The 17755-nt window shown below is 37.3% G+C and overlaps 1 protein-coding gene across 1 annotated transcript; it reads right to left on the minus strand.

Moving 5' to 3' along the window:
- Nucleotides 1–1797: 1797 nt before the first annotated feature.
- Nucleotides 1798–7167, minus strand: irx4b (iroquois homeobox 4b). The gene is made up of 5 exons (XM_067425608.1): nt 6662–7167; nt 4995–5234; nt 4759–4871; nt 4335–4651; nt 1798–3997 (listed from the first exon to the last, which is right to left on the minus strand). Exons 1-5 carry the CDS (start codon nt 6704–6706, stop codon nt 3408–3410), a joined length of 1305 nt encoding a protein of 434 aa, XP_067281709.1. The 5' UTR covers nt 6707–7167; the 3' UTR covers nt 1798–3407.
- Between the last annotated feature and the right edge of the window lie 10588 nt (nt 7168–17755).

Here is a 17755-nt window from a genome sequence, read left to right on the forward strand (position 1 = left end):
ATAACATTATTTTGCATGTTCATTATCATAATATATCGTACTGTATACCGGCACATGTCTCCTCCAATGGAAGAAGGTGACCTGGTCTGATGAATCTCATTTTCTTTAACATTACGTGGATGGCCAGGTGCGTGTACAGCAATGTGATGCTTTGAGCAATGTTCTGCTGGGAAACCTTGGATCATGCCATCCATGTGGATGTCACTTTTACATGTACGCTACCACCTAAGCATTGCTGCAGACCATGTACACCCTTTCATGGAAACAGTATTCTCTGGTGGCTGTGGCCTCTTTTAGCAAGATAATGCACCCAAAAAGCAAAAATGGTTCAGGAATGGTTTGAGAAGCACAACGATTTGGAGGGGTTGATTTGACCTTGAAATTCCCCAGATCTCAATCCAATTGAGTATCTGTCGGATGTGCTGAACAAACAAGTCCAATCCATGGAGGCCCCTCCTCACAACTAACAGGACTTAAAGGATATGCTGCTAACATCTTGGTGCCAGATCCCACAGCACACCTTCAGGGGTCTAGTGGAGTCCATGCCTTGATGGGTCAGGGCAGTTTTGGCAGTAAATCGCATACTGGATTTTTCCCTTTTAACACCATTTTAGCCTGACAAGCCAGACCCACATCAAGATGTTTGGTCTGTAAACTCACCGTTGACAGCTCAATCCGAGGGGCGGGATAAAAGGTTGTCTTTCAAACTCCTTCTGCACGCGATAGGATAGCGCTACAACCAACCAGAGCAACGAAGGTGAAACGGAGCTCGTTGATAGATTAAACATTCACCATATCCGGTTGGCAAAACTCCGAACACATCTTCCCTTTTTAAGAATGACTTCAGTGCCGTTCTTTGTTCTTTTCTCAGAGAAAAGCTTAACTCCAAGTCTTCCAGAGTCGTGGTCCAAGCTGATTCGAAAGACCGCCGTTTGCCAGCTTCGGTGTTTACTAGAAGTCATTATGTTAAGCCCCACCCACCGACTCTATACACGATGTGATTGGCCCGACCAGAGTTTGGCGTTTACAGCTCAGAAGTGTATTGAGAGTTGCTAGATGACACTCGCGGGCAGATTAGATTTGCTGCCGCTAGGGTGTGTGTAGATTTCTAGATGTGTTCGCTGTTTTGCCGACCGGATACGGCGAATGTTTGATCTATCAACGAGCTCCATTTCACCTTCGTTGCTCTGGTTGGTTGTAGCGCTAACCTATCGCGTGCAGAGGGAGTTTGAAAGACAACCGTTTATCCCGCCCCTCAGATTGAGCCCTGTCAATGGTGTGTTTCCAGACCAAACATCTTGATGTGGGTCTGGCTTGTCAGGCTAGGAAAATGCAAGTAACTGTGCAGATTGTGAAATATTCACAAAATTGCTTAAATCACCTTTCATTCCCATTCTGAGATTCAGTTCAGGAGATTGTCTTGACCAGGACCACACCCATAAATGCATTAAAGTAACTGCCATGTAATTGGTTGATTAGATAATTGCATTAATGAGAAATTGAACAGGTGTTCCTAATAATCCTTTAGGTGACTGTATATATATATAAAATCTTGACAAATGGACAGTTACACACAAATATCGATGTCTTTTTTTATTTGAAACATCTTCAGCCTGATACATTTGATGAGGAAGTGACATCCATGCCTGTGCCAATTATCTGGACCATGGGGATTTTAAATGATCAAAGATGAAAAGAGTGAGAGGCCAATCTGTCTACTTAGTTCAAGATTTGTTACATCATAAGTTACTTCCCTTCTCTCACCAGGGGTCAGAGTGTCAAACACCATTTGTCTTTCTTCCTAGTTGGTTAAAAAAAAAGTTGGCATCTAGTTTCACAGGGTGTCAGGTGTGTCTAAATGGCACCAATTCCTTGTTGACATTATGGCAAGCCACTTTAACAAGTATAGGTTTTTTCCTGCTTATAGAAGATTACTAGCAAATAACCCTGTAATGACCATATATTTCTCCATATATAAGTAGCTATTCATTAAATACAACTTTTCCCTTTTTATAGTAATTTCCCCAAGTAGTTATTCCATTGCAACGTTGAATTGTTAAAGGGATCCATGCATCAGATTCACTTTCTACTGTGTATTCCAGTTGTTTCTGGTACCTATTTCCAAGTTGCCACTGACGCTATGCAGGATTGAGCCCTTTTAAGTACTTGGATGGGAGACCTTTAGGGTGCTGCTTAGGTTGAAGAACTGTTAGTTAGGAGAGCAGGGGGTGTTCACCCTGTGGTCTGTGTGGGTCCTAAAGCCCCAGTATAATGATGGGGACACTACACTGTTAAAAACCACCTTCCTTCGGATGAGACATTCAATCGTAGTCCTGTATCCCGGCTAAATTACCTCAATTAGCCCTTATCAAATATGGCATCCTAGTAATCCTCATCTATTGATTTGACAATTTCCTCAGCTGGTGTGTGGTGAGTGCACTGTGTGCTTTAGGCTATACTATGCTTAGTATTCATTCATAGAATTTTTTTTTTTTTAACTAATACTAATTCTTTAGTTGGGCCTATACTGGTATGCAAATGGTATGTCTATTCCAGTTTTATCGTAGTACTCATTGAATATTGTTGCTTGTAACAATTAGTATAGATATCTCATAAATAGCTACAGATATGAAAAAAGCTGCTAGTGACTACTAAATGAATGGTAACTAAAAATTACTATGACAGCACCAGACAACAAATATTCTTATTACAGTATTAATTTGATTTATGCAATAAATGTTAAAATGGCTTGCCATTTCAGTCACGTAATGAAAAACAATGCTTCGCTAACTAAAACTTTTAGAAGTACCATCGAGTTAACAGTTTAGCAGTGGGACCCCTTGAGTATTTATATTAGTCATGATGACTGAGTGGTTTTATCTTAATGCTAGATCTCAGGCTATAAAACATTACGTGGAAGGGTTCAAATTATTGATGTATGTAAAATCATCTTGTGTGTTTCCACTGAAGAAGAAAATGTCAGTCAAACAATAATTGCAACTGAATAAAACAACTTTAGTAACCAACATGTGCTTGAGAGCATTTCAGCACCACGGACAGCAAACATTTTCTTCCTTTTTTTCCCCCTCACAAATTGAATCTTTATTTCTGAGGATTGTCAGATAGGCAACTGAAACTTCCGATTGGGGGAATTTGTGTACGGTGCTATTATACAGCAGTGATCATAGACATAATTAGATTTTTTTTTTTAAGTGAAAAGGTGCCAATCTTGCTAAATCTACATCGCTGTGTTGGTAAGTTCTAATATATAATGTTCAGACTTTCAGAAGGTCTTGTATGACAACAGCTCACAGAATAAAAGTAATAAATAATACATTAGCACAATTATATTAAAAGCCTAGCATGTTAAGATTGTGATGGTGCAAAAAACAAAACAAAAAAACCTGTCACTGTTGCTGAGAGGAAGTAATAGGTTCTGAGTGTTCATGGTAGGTATTCTGTGAGGAAATGGCTTCAGTCCATAACTCTGTGGAGTTGCTGAAAGTTTGGTTGAAGTTGGTGTGCCTGAATAAAGGATCATGAAACACACCGTCAACCCAGTTTCTCAGAGTGGCCACTGGAGACTCTTGTTTCCTCTTTATTATGTCTGAGTCTGAGTCACAGTTTGAAGAGGAGCATGAGGTTCCTTTATGCATGCATGATGAGTAATCGGCTTGGTTTAAGGATGTAGCAGTCTGTGCAAGAGACCAGATTTTTGGCTTGGTCTCAATGGTCTTTTGTCCTTGTTGAAGGTAGAACTTTGCTGTTTGGGTGTCTTCAGCAGTTGGTCTTAGGCGGTCTTCAATAAATTCATGGACGCCTCTGGGGAGCTCGGTAACGGATTCTTTAAAGTGGTCGTCTGGACATTCGCTGGTCTCTGAGCGAACGCGCATGACAAAGGATGGTTTCGATTCGCACTCTGAGCCATCCGATTCCACTAGATCGAAATCTTCCAGATCGCTGTGAAGTTGATCTGTATCATCCTTTTCTTGGTTGTCTGGAGTTATGAAACAAATATTTGAGCAGGTTATAAAAACACTGAATATAACGTTAAATGTCAAACTATAACTGCTGCATGCAAATTCTGGGTGGTAGGTCTAGGTCTTTTGAGGCATTAGAAGCATAAACTGAAGTTGCGGCCACCTGAGGTGGTAACCAATTCACTGATCTAGATCACTACATTGTACTGATAGAATTACAAATATATAAAATACGAGTTTTTATTTAAAACAGCTAGCAAAGGTTACCTAACTGTATCGCTACACTGAATAGGCTATATGAGCAATATTTGCCTTTCAAACCAAGAAAAACATCAAAAAAAGCTTTCAACAAACCATCAAATTCTCTTTCGGTTTTTATTGGCTCGCCCTGCGATTCGTCCATATCTTCTTGGTCTTCACACTCTCTCTCATCTGAGGTCTTGTTGCGCGGTGACCACGTCATCTTATTTTCCTTCTTGAGTCTCCGGCGCGCGTTGGCGAACCAGGTGGACACCTGCGTAAGTGTCATCTTGGTGATGATGGCCAGCATGATCTTCTCACCCTTGGTGGGATACGGGTTCTTTTTGTGTTCCTGCAGCCATGCTTTCAGTGTGCTGGTGGTCTCTCTGGTAGCATTTTTTCTCCTTGTGCCCACATCTACAGATCCATATCTAAATAACATGTCAAGTAGTATGTTTGTTTTAAAGTTGGATGCACAATAAACCCATTAATGCAATCAAATTTCTCTAGAATAACAAAAGGGTGGTGATATTCTTACCCATATCTCTCATACTGGTACTGTCCAATTGGGTAGTCGTAATGGTAATATGCAGAGCTTTGGGTAACTCTTGAATGTCCAGTTGCCACCCCATCTTTCTCACTGAGTTTTCCCTAATATAAAGCAAAAATGTAAATAATCACAAAAGAGGTCAGTGACAACTCCAAAAAACAATTTTGGACAGTGCAGGAAACATTCACCCATATTTTTATTTAAATGAACAAATGAATGCATACCAGAGGATAGCATGAGGTTGAATCTGGACGGTAAGGGCTGTAGGTATCATAACTGTGACTCTTTGAACAGGAGTTGCCATAGACGGCAGTAGGGATCAGGTCATGCCGGCTGGAGGCCACAAGCCTACTTTCATATAACGGGCAGTAAAGCGAGTTTTGAGGAGAAGTTGCCACTCCAGTGTCTAGCAGGGAACCATTAGACTCATAGCAGGCGCTCAGTGCGTTAGAAGACATTAAAAGCTGTCAACGAAAAGACGAACAGGCTTAAGCATGTCCTTGAAAAGCATGAAACAATTTAAATGAGTTCAAATAACTTAGCTTTCAATGTATACAATTACATTGTGTTAGAAAAGTAAAACTAAACATTTATTTATTTTGGTTCCACGATACAGTTACTGTACATCGCAATCAAGTGATTCTTCAATTCTGACTACAAATTTTTGGAATAGGACACTTTTGCCATACACATTTATTTTACCTTCACACATTTAACACAAGTCCTGGAATAGGCTAAATATCTGATCATGGCCTTGTGGATTTTTAATCATTCTGATTTTATTTAATCAACATTTTGAACAATGTTGGATAATAATGTATTTTTTATTGATTTTAATTTTTACAAAAAGCTAAGTCTTTCATTTGTTAATACAACATGTTAGCTGGCAGTAATATATATATATATATATATATATATATATATATATATATATATATATATATATATATATATATATATATATATATATATATATATATATATATATATATATATATAAATGTTTAAAAAAAGAATTAAAATAATAATGTGCTTTACTGGCATATATGGTTGCACAAAAAAACTAATGTAAACTTTCCATTGCACAAAAGGTTATTTAAAGTGTGAAAAGGGTTATTTGGATTATTAGGATTATTAACATGTTCTTCATAATAAAATAATAATAAAAATTAAAATAACAATTTTAAAAAAAGTTAGTTATTTTAGGAAATGTTCCAATTTTGAGTAACAAATTTGTGAAACAAAATTGAGAAACAAAAACAGTTCTTTTATGGCGTCACTTCTAAACCCACTTATGGAATTTTTAAAGATTGTACATTACCGATTTGTTTGGTAATGATAATATTCAGATCTTCAATCTTAAAATGGATTCCATTTATGATCTTCAAATCTGCCATTGTGCTGTTTTGGCAAAGATATATGCCTCCCTGCCACTTCTAATTTTCATGTGATCATTTGAAAATTAATGCAAATATAAATTCAAGAAAAAATATTAAATATATAGTTCAAAGGAAAAAGTTATCTGAATTTCCGTTTTTAGCAGTTTATTAATTCATTATAAAGGCAATGAAAGAGTAAGGGGCAAGCCCAAAATATACATTATGGCAGGTGTAACCTTTCAACAAAATATGTATAAAGTATTTTCAAGTAATTAAAAAGGCAATGAAAGTTTAACGTCTTTATAATGTGTAGTAGCCTATACTTAAGAAAAACAAATATATGATTCAATAATTTCTTTAAAATCATCCTGAAGACTTTTCCTCCATTTCCCCTAACTGAAAAAAAAAAAAACACTCAAATAAATTAAATTAATTGTGATCATAATAACATCTAGCACGTGCACAGATTTTGACAGTGTAAAGTGAGGTGCGGAAGTATCCAAAAAAGTTACCTGTGGTGCTGGAGGATATGAATAGCCAAACTGAGTAAATGACATGATGAGGGTCCAGGACAGAGAACGCTGCAGTCCCGCTGCGGGTCATCAGTTCATCGCGGAAATCGTCCATTAACTGGAGGTAAACGTCCCTTTCTGTTTTACGTTTATCTTTCACACATACAACAATAAAAGCAGCCGAAAGTGCAGTACGACACACAGATGCAATGTGGTGCAGCGGAGTGGATGAAGTTGAAAAAAATCATAACAAACGTTGGCTCAGTTGCACGTTGCTTTAAACACCGGTGACGCTGACGTCACAGGATCAGATTTAAAGGTCCAGATAACAAACGCGAATTGTCGCGAATCTGTGAAAAGTTGTTGCTCACACAGCGGAACACTTTATAACCACTGTATAACTTCAGAGTCAAGCGATGCGCTTGTGTCCTCGTGAGGAGCCCGCGGGGTCTCGCTCACATTAATGAGGACGTGTTCAGTTTCCCTGCCCGCCAGCAGCCAATCACACATCTGACTCTGTGCACAGACGGCTCGATCGCACATGATTGATGACCGCCCAGAAACGATTACCATAATTGCCTTTCTATGTAGTTATCAAACAGTTTTGTACCCTTAAATAACATTGGATTGGTTAAGAAAAAAAAAAAAAAAATAAATAAAATATATATACACAACAAAAATCCTATTTTTTTTAAATTTTTTTTTACATAACTGTTTAGGATCGATATCAAAAAACTAAAGGGCCTTGTGCCGGCTTAGCATCAACAAAATCAGACCTGGTAATTATTTTAAATTAACCTATAATAACTTTTATAATAACATTTCGCTTTCTCTATAGCAAAGATAAGATTTGAGTGTCATCTTGCGCTCTCTTAAAACAAGATTTCCAGTTTCCAGAGATTGCAAAAGTAGGCTATACCTAAAAGAAAAACATAGGCTAGCCTACCAATTTCATGGTAGAAATACATTTAGTAATCTACAATTGATTAATTTTTTGGTATGTAATCTACAAAAGTACTATTAAAATGAAATGCTTTATCATTTTCATCTTAAAACATTTTAAAACAATATTTTATTTGTTCTTCAGAAGTGATGCCCATTGAAGAATGAAAACAATGTAAAACATATTAAAAATATTATTTATGACTAAATCAGCCTAACAACATTATAAAAAACAAACAAACCAAAAGTAATGTTAAGCATCATAGAAATAGTTCCGCACAGTTTAGCAGAGGGTTGTCCTCATTTATTCTTTAAATTATATACTTTATTTATAAATGGTACACTTTACTTTTGGTAAAGATCTTTTTAATTTTAAGTCACAGTGACACTGTGTTTCAGAGCAGCCGGTCACATATATATTTTTGGACATCAATCAATCCTTTATCACATACAGTACCTTAAATGTGTCTCTCAGCCACTTCTGGACTCTCTCTTCATTGTGGCTAAGAGGTTTGGCCTGCCAGAGTTCATTTAATATGTATAATGCATGAGGGCACTTCAGTGCATTTACTTAACACTTTGTTCCTGAGGTCCTGAAGTCTTTTCATTAGAGATTGAAACAGTGATAGACATCCCCTGTTTGAAAGCACTGTAACTACCTAATTCAATGTTCAGACTTGTTCTCCTTTTGCCTATAGGTCACAGCACATGTAACACAATTGATTACAATCTTGCTAGGTGTTGCATCTGTGTAAAGCAACCAGGACTTTTTTCCCTGCATCCTGGTGAACTGGTTTATTTGTGTTTTGCATGATTGTGGCACAACAATTATTTTTTTTATCTTCTTATTTGTCAACATTTCTATTAAGAAATTGATAAAACCCAAAAATGTTGTATTGATGTATAGCCTATGCCAAATCAAAATTAAAATTGGCTTAAAACCAGTTGGTTCCATACTGCATCATTGCCAATGCTCAACATAAACTATTTTGCTGTTGAGGCCAAAAGTGTAAAAGACTTAAAATGAATTAAAATGAAATTGCAGAAAAGGAGAATAAGAGCAAATCTGGGAAATAATATAATGAACTCTATCAGTAAACTATATAAATATATAAAGCATTAAACCATCCCAAGAGAAAAGCAAACAACAAATAAACAGCCTTTAGAGAATTCATTTGGAGTGCATCACTTTCGTCATTATATCCATACCATGTCTATTAACCCATAAGTCATAGACAAGTGTAGTTATAATATTGGTAATTAATTATTCTAAATCACGTACAAAATAAATCACACAAATATTATGTAAGAAGTTATTTAATTTAAATAAATATCCCACTCTTAAATATAAAGGTTCCAAAAGGGGGGTTTCACAATGATACCACAGAAGAACCGTTTTTGGTTCCCCAGTGAACAGCTTTTTAAAGTAACAATTTTGATGAGTTTCTTCATGGAACCATAATGGCAATAAAAATAAAAAATAAAACAGTTTTTAAGAGTGTCAAGAAAATTTGCATGCTCCACAACCAAAAGTGTAGAAGCAGAGTGCATTGACAAAACATGTTTGGATTCTCTCAGATGTCTCTGTCTGATGTAGATCAGAATTAAACTGGCAGACTGTGGGACGTCCAACATCTGCAACCATTTAAATGGAGCTCCTGGATGGACAGCTGCTTGATAGAGTTACATCATAATCTACTGAAATGTTTGTCTCAATGATTGAGGCAGGGGAAGATGAATGTGTGGAAACGGGTGTGTTTACATAGATGAAGAGACCATCATTCACTGTTACAGGCAAATACAAATTGCCAGTCCTTTGACTGACAGGTTTTTTGTTAGACTGGAGAAGCAGCACATGAGCAAAAGCTTTATTTCCATTCCAAACTCCAAACACAGACAACAGTGCTTGTTCAATATATGAGCATTCTTTTCATGAAACAAATTAAATGTCATTCACGTGAGTGAACACTCTTCTTCAAGTCTCCAGGGACGGTGACAATAGGGCTCTGGAGTCTGAAACTGACTTGCCTTCAAAACATTAAGGTATGAACCTCCACACAATTGACCTTCAACCCCTGGCCACTTTCTTCCACTCGCCATCTTTCAATTTTTATAACACTTAGCAGTTTCCAAAACCTTTCCTCTTTCCCTCTCCATCCTGCTTGCTCTTGTGCTTTTTTTTGGGGGCTCATATGGTCCAGGTGGGACCTACTGCATGCTCTCAGGCAGACTATTGGTTCATCCAGGCAGAAAAGTGAGGGTTGGGGGGAGGACAGGAAATGGAATGGGAGTTGACTCTCTTCTCGCACACTTTAGCCCTGAAGAGCTGCACCTTGGGGACCACTGTCAAGTGATCTCTGACACTTCATTCCCTCTCTACACAAGAACCCTCTCTGACAGACACAAGCAGGGAAGAACTCAACTGCAGCTTATTGCTGGAGTCTAAGCACAGTTCAGCAGAGATAGAGTGCTCGAAGAGAAGACCTGATAGAGCTGCAAGTGCTGTAACATGTAAAAGGTCAACAGAGGCATTTTATTGGTGAGATCAAAATGTATTTCCAACATTCTTTAGGTTTAATAAATTAAATGTCAGGGTCTGACTTCCACACTATTATATGGACATCAGTGCCGTGGAGAAAAGTTTGCATACTAAAAGTTTGCAGCTCAGCTGTTTTAAAACATCGTAGCATTTTCAGTAACAAACCAATCATTCTGCCATAAACCCCTCTCTCTCTCTCTCTCTCTCTCTCTCTCTCTCTCTCTCTCTCTCTCTCTCTCTCTCTCTCTCTCTCTCTCTCTCTCTCTCTCTCTCTCTCTCTCTCTCTCTCTCTCTCAATAGCAGGAAATTCAGAATCATTAGTAAATCAGTTCGCCATACATTTCTCTCACTCATATGTTGTTAGTTCATGAGCATTTTTTACCATTTAATTTAAGAAAAAACTACCGCCATGTCATAAAAACAAACAGAAACTAAAATTATTCACGGCAACCCGTCAAAATAAAAGTTTGGTTTAACTTGACAATTACTGTTGTATAGTAGATTTTTTTTTATGTCAGTTTAATAATAATTTTAACACTAATATAATAATTATAAATTAATCAAACTTTTTTTTTTAGGTGATATATATATATATATATATATATATATATATATATATATATATATATATATATATATATATATATATATATATATATATATATATATATATATATATATATATTAAAAAAAATCTTCCATGTTTAATGTTAAAAGGGGTGAAGAATTGAGAAATCAACTTTCCCTTGAGCTTTTGATATATAAAAGGTCATGGTAAGATAAGAATATCCTGTAAGTTCCAGAGCTGAAAACGTCCTTGTTAGTCAAAGAAAAGCTTTTATAGACACCAGGCTCAGCAAACGGTCCTGCGCTTCATACAGGCGTCGAGTGTGTGACGAAACACCACCTCTACAGAACGTCTAATCCAGTAGCCCCGCCCACCAACTCATGGAGGGCTCGTGCTAACTGGCCAACTACAATAAACATGCCAAGGAAGATAGCAAGATATTGCGCTATTCCTGGTCGTGGAAGAACACAGTCGCTGCATAAGCTTCCTTTGGATCCTAATATTAAGAATGTGATTTCACTGCGTTATCATTTGTAAACAAATCTCCAGTCGATGCTGGATTTGGATCCGACAGGAGGAAGGGTGCAACACACTTATGTGAGTAAAATAAAGACGTTTACGAGCCCTGTGATCGAGAAAATCATTCCAGTTGCCGCTTCTCCCTCAATCTCTCCTCTCCCTGAACTGACAGGGAAGCTTAAGCTCATTAAATATGCAAATCTTATCCAATCCTAGCCGTGGGCGTTTGCTTCCAAGTCTCCAGTGCGGCACGCCCATCAGAACCCAGCGTTTTGGAGACAGCCTCAAAACCTTAAAAGCCTATTACTTATTAGTTATGATGTTTTTGAATGTAAAAACCACACAAACTTCTTTAGTTGACCTCAGACAACAGTATAAAAAAATAAAAAGCCAGTTCATGACACCTTTAACAGTATGCTCAGTTGTGCAGCTTTTTTTGACACGTTTTTTTAAAATACAATTTAAAAACATATATATATTTTTGTCTTCAACTGATTACCAGAAAATACACAACACAGAATTTGTGGGAAATCTTGTCATAGATTGTATGCATATTTTAATGTAATTATATGTTTGTTTTTATGAATTAAACAAAGTAGCTTGTAGCCTACTATTTACTGGTAAATATTACAGTAAACAAAAAATCACAGACCAAGGCAGCTCTGTCATAATGTCAATAACACTTCTATAAATGACTTACTACCGGTATTTTAACCAGTACTGGTTAAAATGTGAATGGTACTAACCCTACTCACCACACTGTCTCCTTCTCCGTGAGCAGGGAACTTTGGTGGAGTACCTGGGATGGTTGCGAATCTCCGATCACCATCTGTGAGGCAGAGAAGAAGCCCAAGGCTGCACCTACCTCAGGCCTAGCGCTAAAGCCTGCCACCTGGGTCATCGTGGAGTTGAATTATGCTGTCCAGTCCATCCCAGAGCCAGGAGCAGACCACTGTCTTATAGACCTGTGTTCAGCGGATCCAGTTCCCTCTCGAGTCCCCACCTTCAAAACAACATCTTCTTCCCCAGTCCCATCTGGCTATCTGGATTCACCGCTTCCATCCAAAGATTTTCCTCCTCCCATGTTCCTGCCAAACGTCCGGGTCCCATCTCCTCCACTGGTTATGTCCAGTCCCCTGGATCCGTCGGCAGTGGCGTAGCACCAAATTTTGGGCCCTGGGTACAAACCATCTTGCTGGGCCCCCGTACCATGTATGTGTATGTATAGAAAACGGACTTCCCTGCCTCGGGCCCTGGTTACTCAGTACCCTTTATCCCCCCAGTCCCACGCCCCTGTCCGTCGGCTCCACTAATGTCGTTCAGCTCCTTAGCTCTGCCTCTGCCGCTAACTCTTTGCATCTCTTAGATTGAGTCCTCAGCTTCACCTCGGCCTGTCAGCCTAAAAAAGTACAGCAATTTTTATTTTTATTTTATAAACTGCATGGTGCAAAAAGTGCAAGGTGCACGAGAATTAAAAGCTAGACAGGGATTGGGATTTAGTGGGTTTAAAGTGTTTTATGAATGTATACTATATGATGAGAGCACTCCGTATCATTATCTCATTTTTGACCAAAGTGGCTTTTAGATGCTTTTGCATCTGAACTCTTCATTTATATATTAAAATATAGTATCTGCACAGGCAGTTTTTAAAAGATACTTTAAGATTTGAAGTGCACTATAGTGCACATATTAAATACATTTAAGCACACTTCTTTATCACAAGAATGCCTATATTATTAATAGCAAATTATTATCTAAATGATCGTGGAATCATGTTGTTCCCAGTACAGGAAGTTGAATGTGGAGTATGCAGAAGCTCAAAATGGCAATAGCTCAAAATGGCAAAAGTATGGAAAAAGCTTTTAGTCTTCTCTAGAGGGGGTCTGGAGATGGTGATTGTCGTACACATGTAGTCTAGGGACTGTAGACCATTTTTTGTGGATGTATTTGATGTGGTGAGGATGTGTTATAAGTGCTTTACTGAAACTTACAGAAAATATGCCATGTATTTAACATTATTCTATGCCAGGTTTATAGTTCATATGACTCCAAAAAACAACAACATTATATACTTTGAAATATCTTTGAATATGTACACTCTTTAAAACAAAGTTCCACAAGGATTGCTTTTTATGTTTTTTAACACATTTGAACCATATTTGATTCCACAAAGAACATTTCTCACTGTAAAAAAATATTTAAAAAATAAGTTACCTGGTAGCCTTAACATTTTCATTCATTGAAATTAAACATTTTAGTTAATACAACAAACATTGTTTGAGAATCAACAACCTTCATTCAAATATTATTGAAAGATTTTGTAAGCATATTGGGTAATTGTGTGTGTTTTATTTGTGATGACAGTGGAACTTTGTGCAATTTTCATGATTTATCACATTTTTTGTGTGGTTCAAATTCAACAATATTTTGAGTTTCAATTTATTAAACCAATTTCCTTCATTGTATCAACTCAATTTATTTATTTCAACAAATTCAAAATTTTAAGAAAACCAGGTTACATACTTACCAGGTTACATTTAAGTTAAACCAACAAAACATTTTTTACAGTGAGTGAACAGTTCTTAAAGTAACCATTTTTATTACAAAAGAACATTTTAATAAGCTGAAGAATCATTTTCCACTCTAAATAACTTTTTTTTTTGGATTGGAATGGTTCCATGGATGTTAAAAGGTTCTTAATGGAACCATAGCTGCCAGTAACAACCTTTATTTTAAGAGTGTTACATGAAATATGAATATGTTAAGTTCAGTACTGTGGTATAGTACTACTCATATATAGTAAAATATCAAGTTTACTCATATTTCAAAGGTATTACTAAATACTCATTTACTGAATAAATAAGCAATAAATCTGTGATCTCAACCGGAATCTACCTACACTGAAGTACACACAACAGACATCTGCTACATGTCTAGATCTACACACACACACACACACACACACACACACACACACACACACACACACACACACACACACACACACACACACACACACACACACACACATATTTGTCAATGCCTGAATCTACATCACTGTTGGTTAGTTTCATTATGAGTTCAGCGTCAAGGCGATGCTCACTAAACGCTGAAGACCAGCACCGCAGCGTCAAGCCTGATGGTGAAACCGTACGAGCAGTGAACGTCTGAGCGAAGTTACAAACACAATCTCGACAGCTGTGTGGAGTTCCAGAGGAATGGCTGTGGGAAGTGTATGTGCGTCTGCTTGGCTTGTTTTCCAGGCCAGTGCCACAGAGAGAGCGAGAGCTCTTTAAAGTATGCATTTCCCCATCCCACTGAGAGCAACGTATTCCTCCCCATCACTTCCACTTCATTACTCCCTCACCAGCCATGTATTATTCACCCACAGTCAATCCATCCTCCACTGGGACCAATGTTAGCTGAAAAACGTTTTAGCCTCTTTTACTATCTAAAGTCTTCTCTCTCTCTCTCTCTCTCTCTCTCTCTCTCTCTCTCTCTCTCTCTCTCTCTCTCTCTCTCTCTCTCTCTCTCTCTCTCTAAAAACCCTATAATAACATTTTCTTGTTAGGTTCAAAATAGAAGTGGAAAAAAAGTAAATTATGGTGCATGCTTGGTTTATGGTTTGGGATATATTAGCCGTCTATGGGACAAGAAAAAAATAAAAAAATAAACAAAATACATTTATGGAAAAAACAATTTTCCAAGATTAGTTTTCTACAGCTGACCTTTGACCCTTTTTAGGGGACCGTCACTTATAACTGTTTTTTTTTTTTTTTTTTTTTTTGCTATTAAAGTAAGTTATTTTTGGCAAATTGTCTGAAATCACCACACACATTCAGATGCATTTTCACTATCCGAAAAGTAGTGAAAAGGTCTTAGTGTTTCAAAAAAACATTTAAAAGCTTTAATTTCATCTTGTGCTGCTATATTTCATTTGGAACTCGTGTGGAAATGTCAAAAACAAATTCAGATTCAACTCCGCTGCCTGGAAAGTACTTAAATATAAATAAAGTGTTAACATATTATATATTAATAATTTTTCTGTCAGAACAAACATCATCCCTCTGATTTACAAACAACTGGTAGATACTTAAGTAGAGATAATATACTTAAATATAAATGCCTACATAAACTCAAAATGCATATTCCTGGTTCATTTGCAGTACAGCTACTGTAAGTTTACTGTTAAGAGTACCTTAAAAAATGTAGTGAGTTTTGTTAAATAGAGGATGTGCAGAGGTGGAAAGGGTAAAATATCACACGCTGAATTCAAGCGCCACCGTCTGGACAGTTTCAGTAATATGAGTGCAGCATTTGAGATTGTAATAGACACACTTTGACCCTCCTGCCCCTATTTGTGATTATGTGTATGTTAAATAGGTTCTTCAATTAATCATATTATTATCAAATGTACATCCTTGTGAGAAGAAGAGGTGAAAGATATGATACAGAACAATCTAATGTGAAGAACACAATAATAAAATGATGGACATTTAGTTAGTGCTGCAATGTTTTCTGTGGTTATAGTGTGTGCTTTAGTGCACATGCAATCTGATTAGACAAAATCAAAAATAAGTGTTGCCATGTGGAATGGAGAGGACATGCAATGTAATGACATCTTTAGTCAGTAACACAACCTCTGTCGGAAAAAGAGCAGCCACACTGAAGAACAATGGCATATGATCAATAGACGTTTAATAGACTACATCTGCACTACTGTAATCAGCATTTAAACCACTCAGTCTTTCTCCCTCTCTCTCTAACACACACACACACACACGCACGCACGCACGCACGCACGCACGCACGCACGCACGCACACATTGTGTTTTATGAGGACATTCCGTAGGTGTAATGGTTTTTATACTGTATAAACTGTATATTTTATCCCCCTACACTGCCGCTGCCCCTAAACCTACCCATCACAGGAAACATTCTGCATTTTTACATTTTCAAAAAACTCAATCTGTATGATTTATAAGATGTTTTCCTCATGGGGAACAAAACATTTAGAATTTTGAATATTTCCATGTTTGTGGGGAAATTTTGTCCCCATAACGTGGGGTTTATGGCCACACACACACACACACACACACACACACACACACACACACACACACACACACACACACACACACACCACAATTCATTATTTAATTGAAATTAAAACAAAACAAACTAATAAATAAAATGCCATGAATAACTTTTTATTAATTAAGAGATCATAATTCCCACCTGAAAATCATTTGCAGGGTCAATACCTTTATGATGTCACATCTTCTTTTTAAAACTAGGCCTATAGAAAATCACATAATATTTTATGCATTCATGTCAGTAGTTCAACAGAATCGGTCATTCATTGTTTGAATTATTAAATAAATTATCTTTCATCAATTACAAAAGAACAGATATCACAAGATAATAAACAATCTCCTATAGATTTTTTTTTTTAAAGGTAAACTGCTTCAACAAAAACCACTTAATATTACCTTCACATTGCTGCTACTATAACCATAACTATATATAGACAGGTCTAGAACAGACTATTATGAAATATATTAAAGTACATACCAGAGGAATGTACTAAGAGGCTCCCATAAATTAAAACACTTTTTAGATAATTTGACCTGAACCCTGCTTAATTTCTGACCGTTTCATTTTAACATAATCACAAATAATCGTCTTCATTTGAATCACTTAATAATCTAATCAGCATAAATAGTGAATCAATTTCCTCAGCACATTTAAGCACTCTGATACTACTGATGCTGTAGCGAACACTGACAAGACCCCCCAGACACAGACCACCAAAGTCTAGACATCCGTCCCATACAATCTCAATGTTTCAACCTCCATTTGGTCATCTTTCTCCTCACTGATGGGGTATCCCATGACACTAATGATTCTCAAATTATTTGGTCAACTAGCTGACAGCTTGTCAGCACACCATTTGATCCCAGCATCGCTTTTAGACCGCCCAGTTATACATCTGTTAGCTTGTGATAAGAAAATGGCCCATAACCTTGCAGCAGCAGCGCAGGTTGTTGATAACTGAAGCATTGTCTTTTAACGCAGTACTGAGTCATTGATGGGTGGATAAATTACCTGGTGTTTGCCTATTGACCTCCCTCAGAGACGGACAGCAGTCAATACTGCTCCACTTCTCTCTTTTCCCAGGAGGGTCACTATGATTCCAGGCGAGCGTTCCTCTGAGAATGAGCTGATAGTTTTCTTTATCCATTGCAGCCCTGGAGCGCATAGAGAATCAGGAGAAAGAGAAACAGGACACCCGCCAACTGTTTATGTGACCAGTGGCTGGGCCAGTCACAAGCTGGCTGGGGTTAATATGGCCCATTTGACTCAATTACATAAAGCACTGACTGGGGAAGGGGATAAAAGGATGATCAAATGACACTTTTTCACTCCATATCCTAGAGAGCTGCCTAGGCAGCATTTTAAGGCATCATGTGCGTTCTTGACGCAAAGCCTGGAGGATAAGATTCCTTTTCGTCAAATTCGAAGG

The sequence above is a fragment of the Pseudorasbora parva genome, chromosome 19 (assembly GCF_024679245.1).
Source record: "Pseudorasbora parva isolate DD20220531a chromosome 19, ASM2467924v1, whole genome shotgun sequence".
Taxonomy (NCBI): domain Eukaryota; kingdom Metazoa; phylum Chordata; class Actinopteri; order Cypriniformes; family Gobionidae; genus Pseudorasbora; species Pseudorasbora parva.

Coding starts and splice junctions, on each gene's coding strand:
- irx4b (XM_067425608.1), bottom strand. CDS start 6,706: ATGTCATTTACTCAGTTTGGCTATTCATATCCTCCAGCACCACAG. Junction 4,872..4,994: donor CAACCTCATGCTATCCTCTG/GTATGCATTCAT, acceptor GCTTTATATTAG/GGAAAACTCAGTGAGAAAGA. Junction 3,998..4,334: donor AACCGAAAGAGAATTTGATG/GTTTGTTGAAAG, acceptor TCATAACTCCAG/ACAACCAAGAAAAGGATGAT.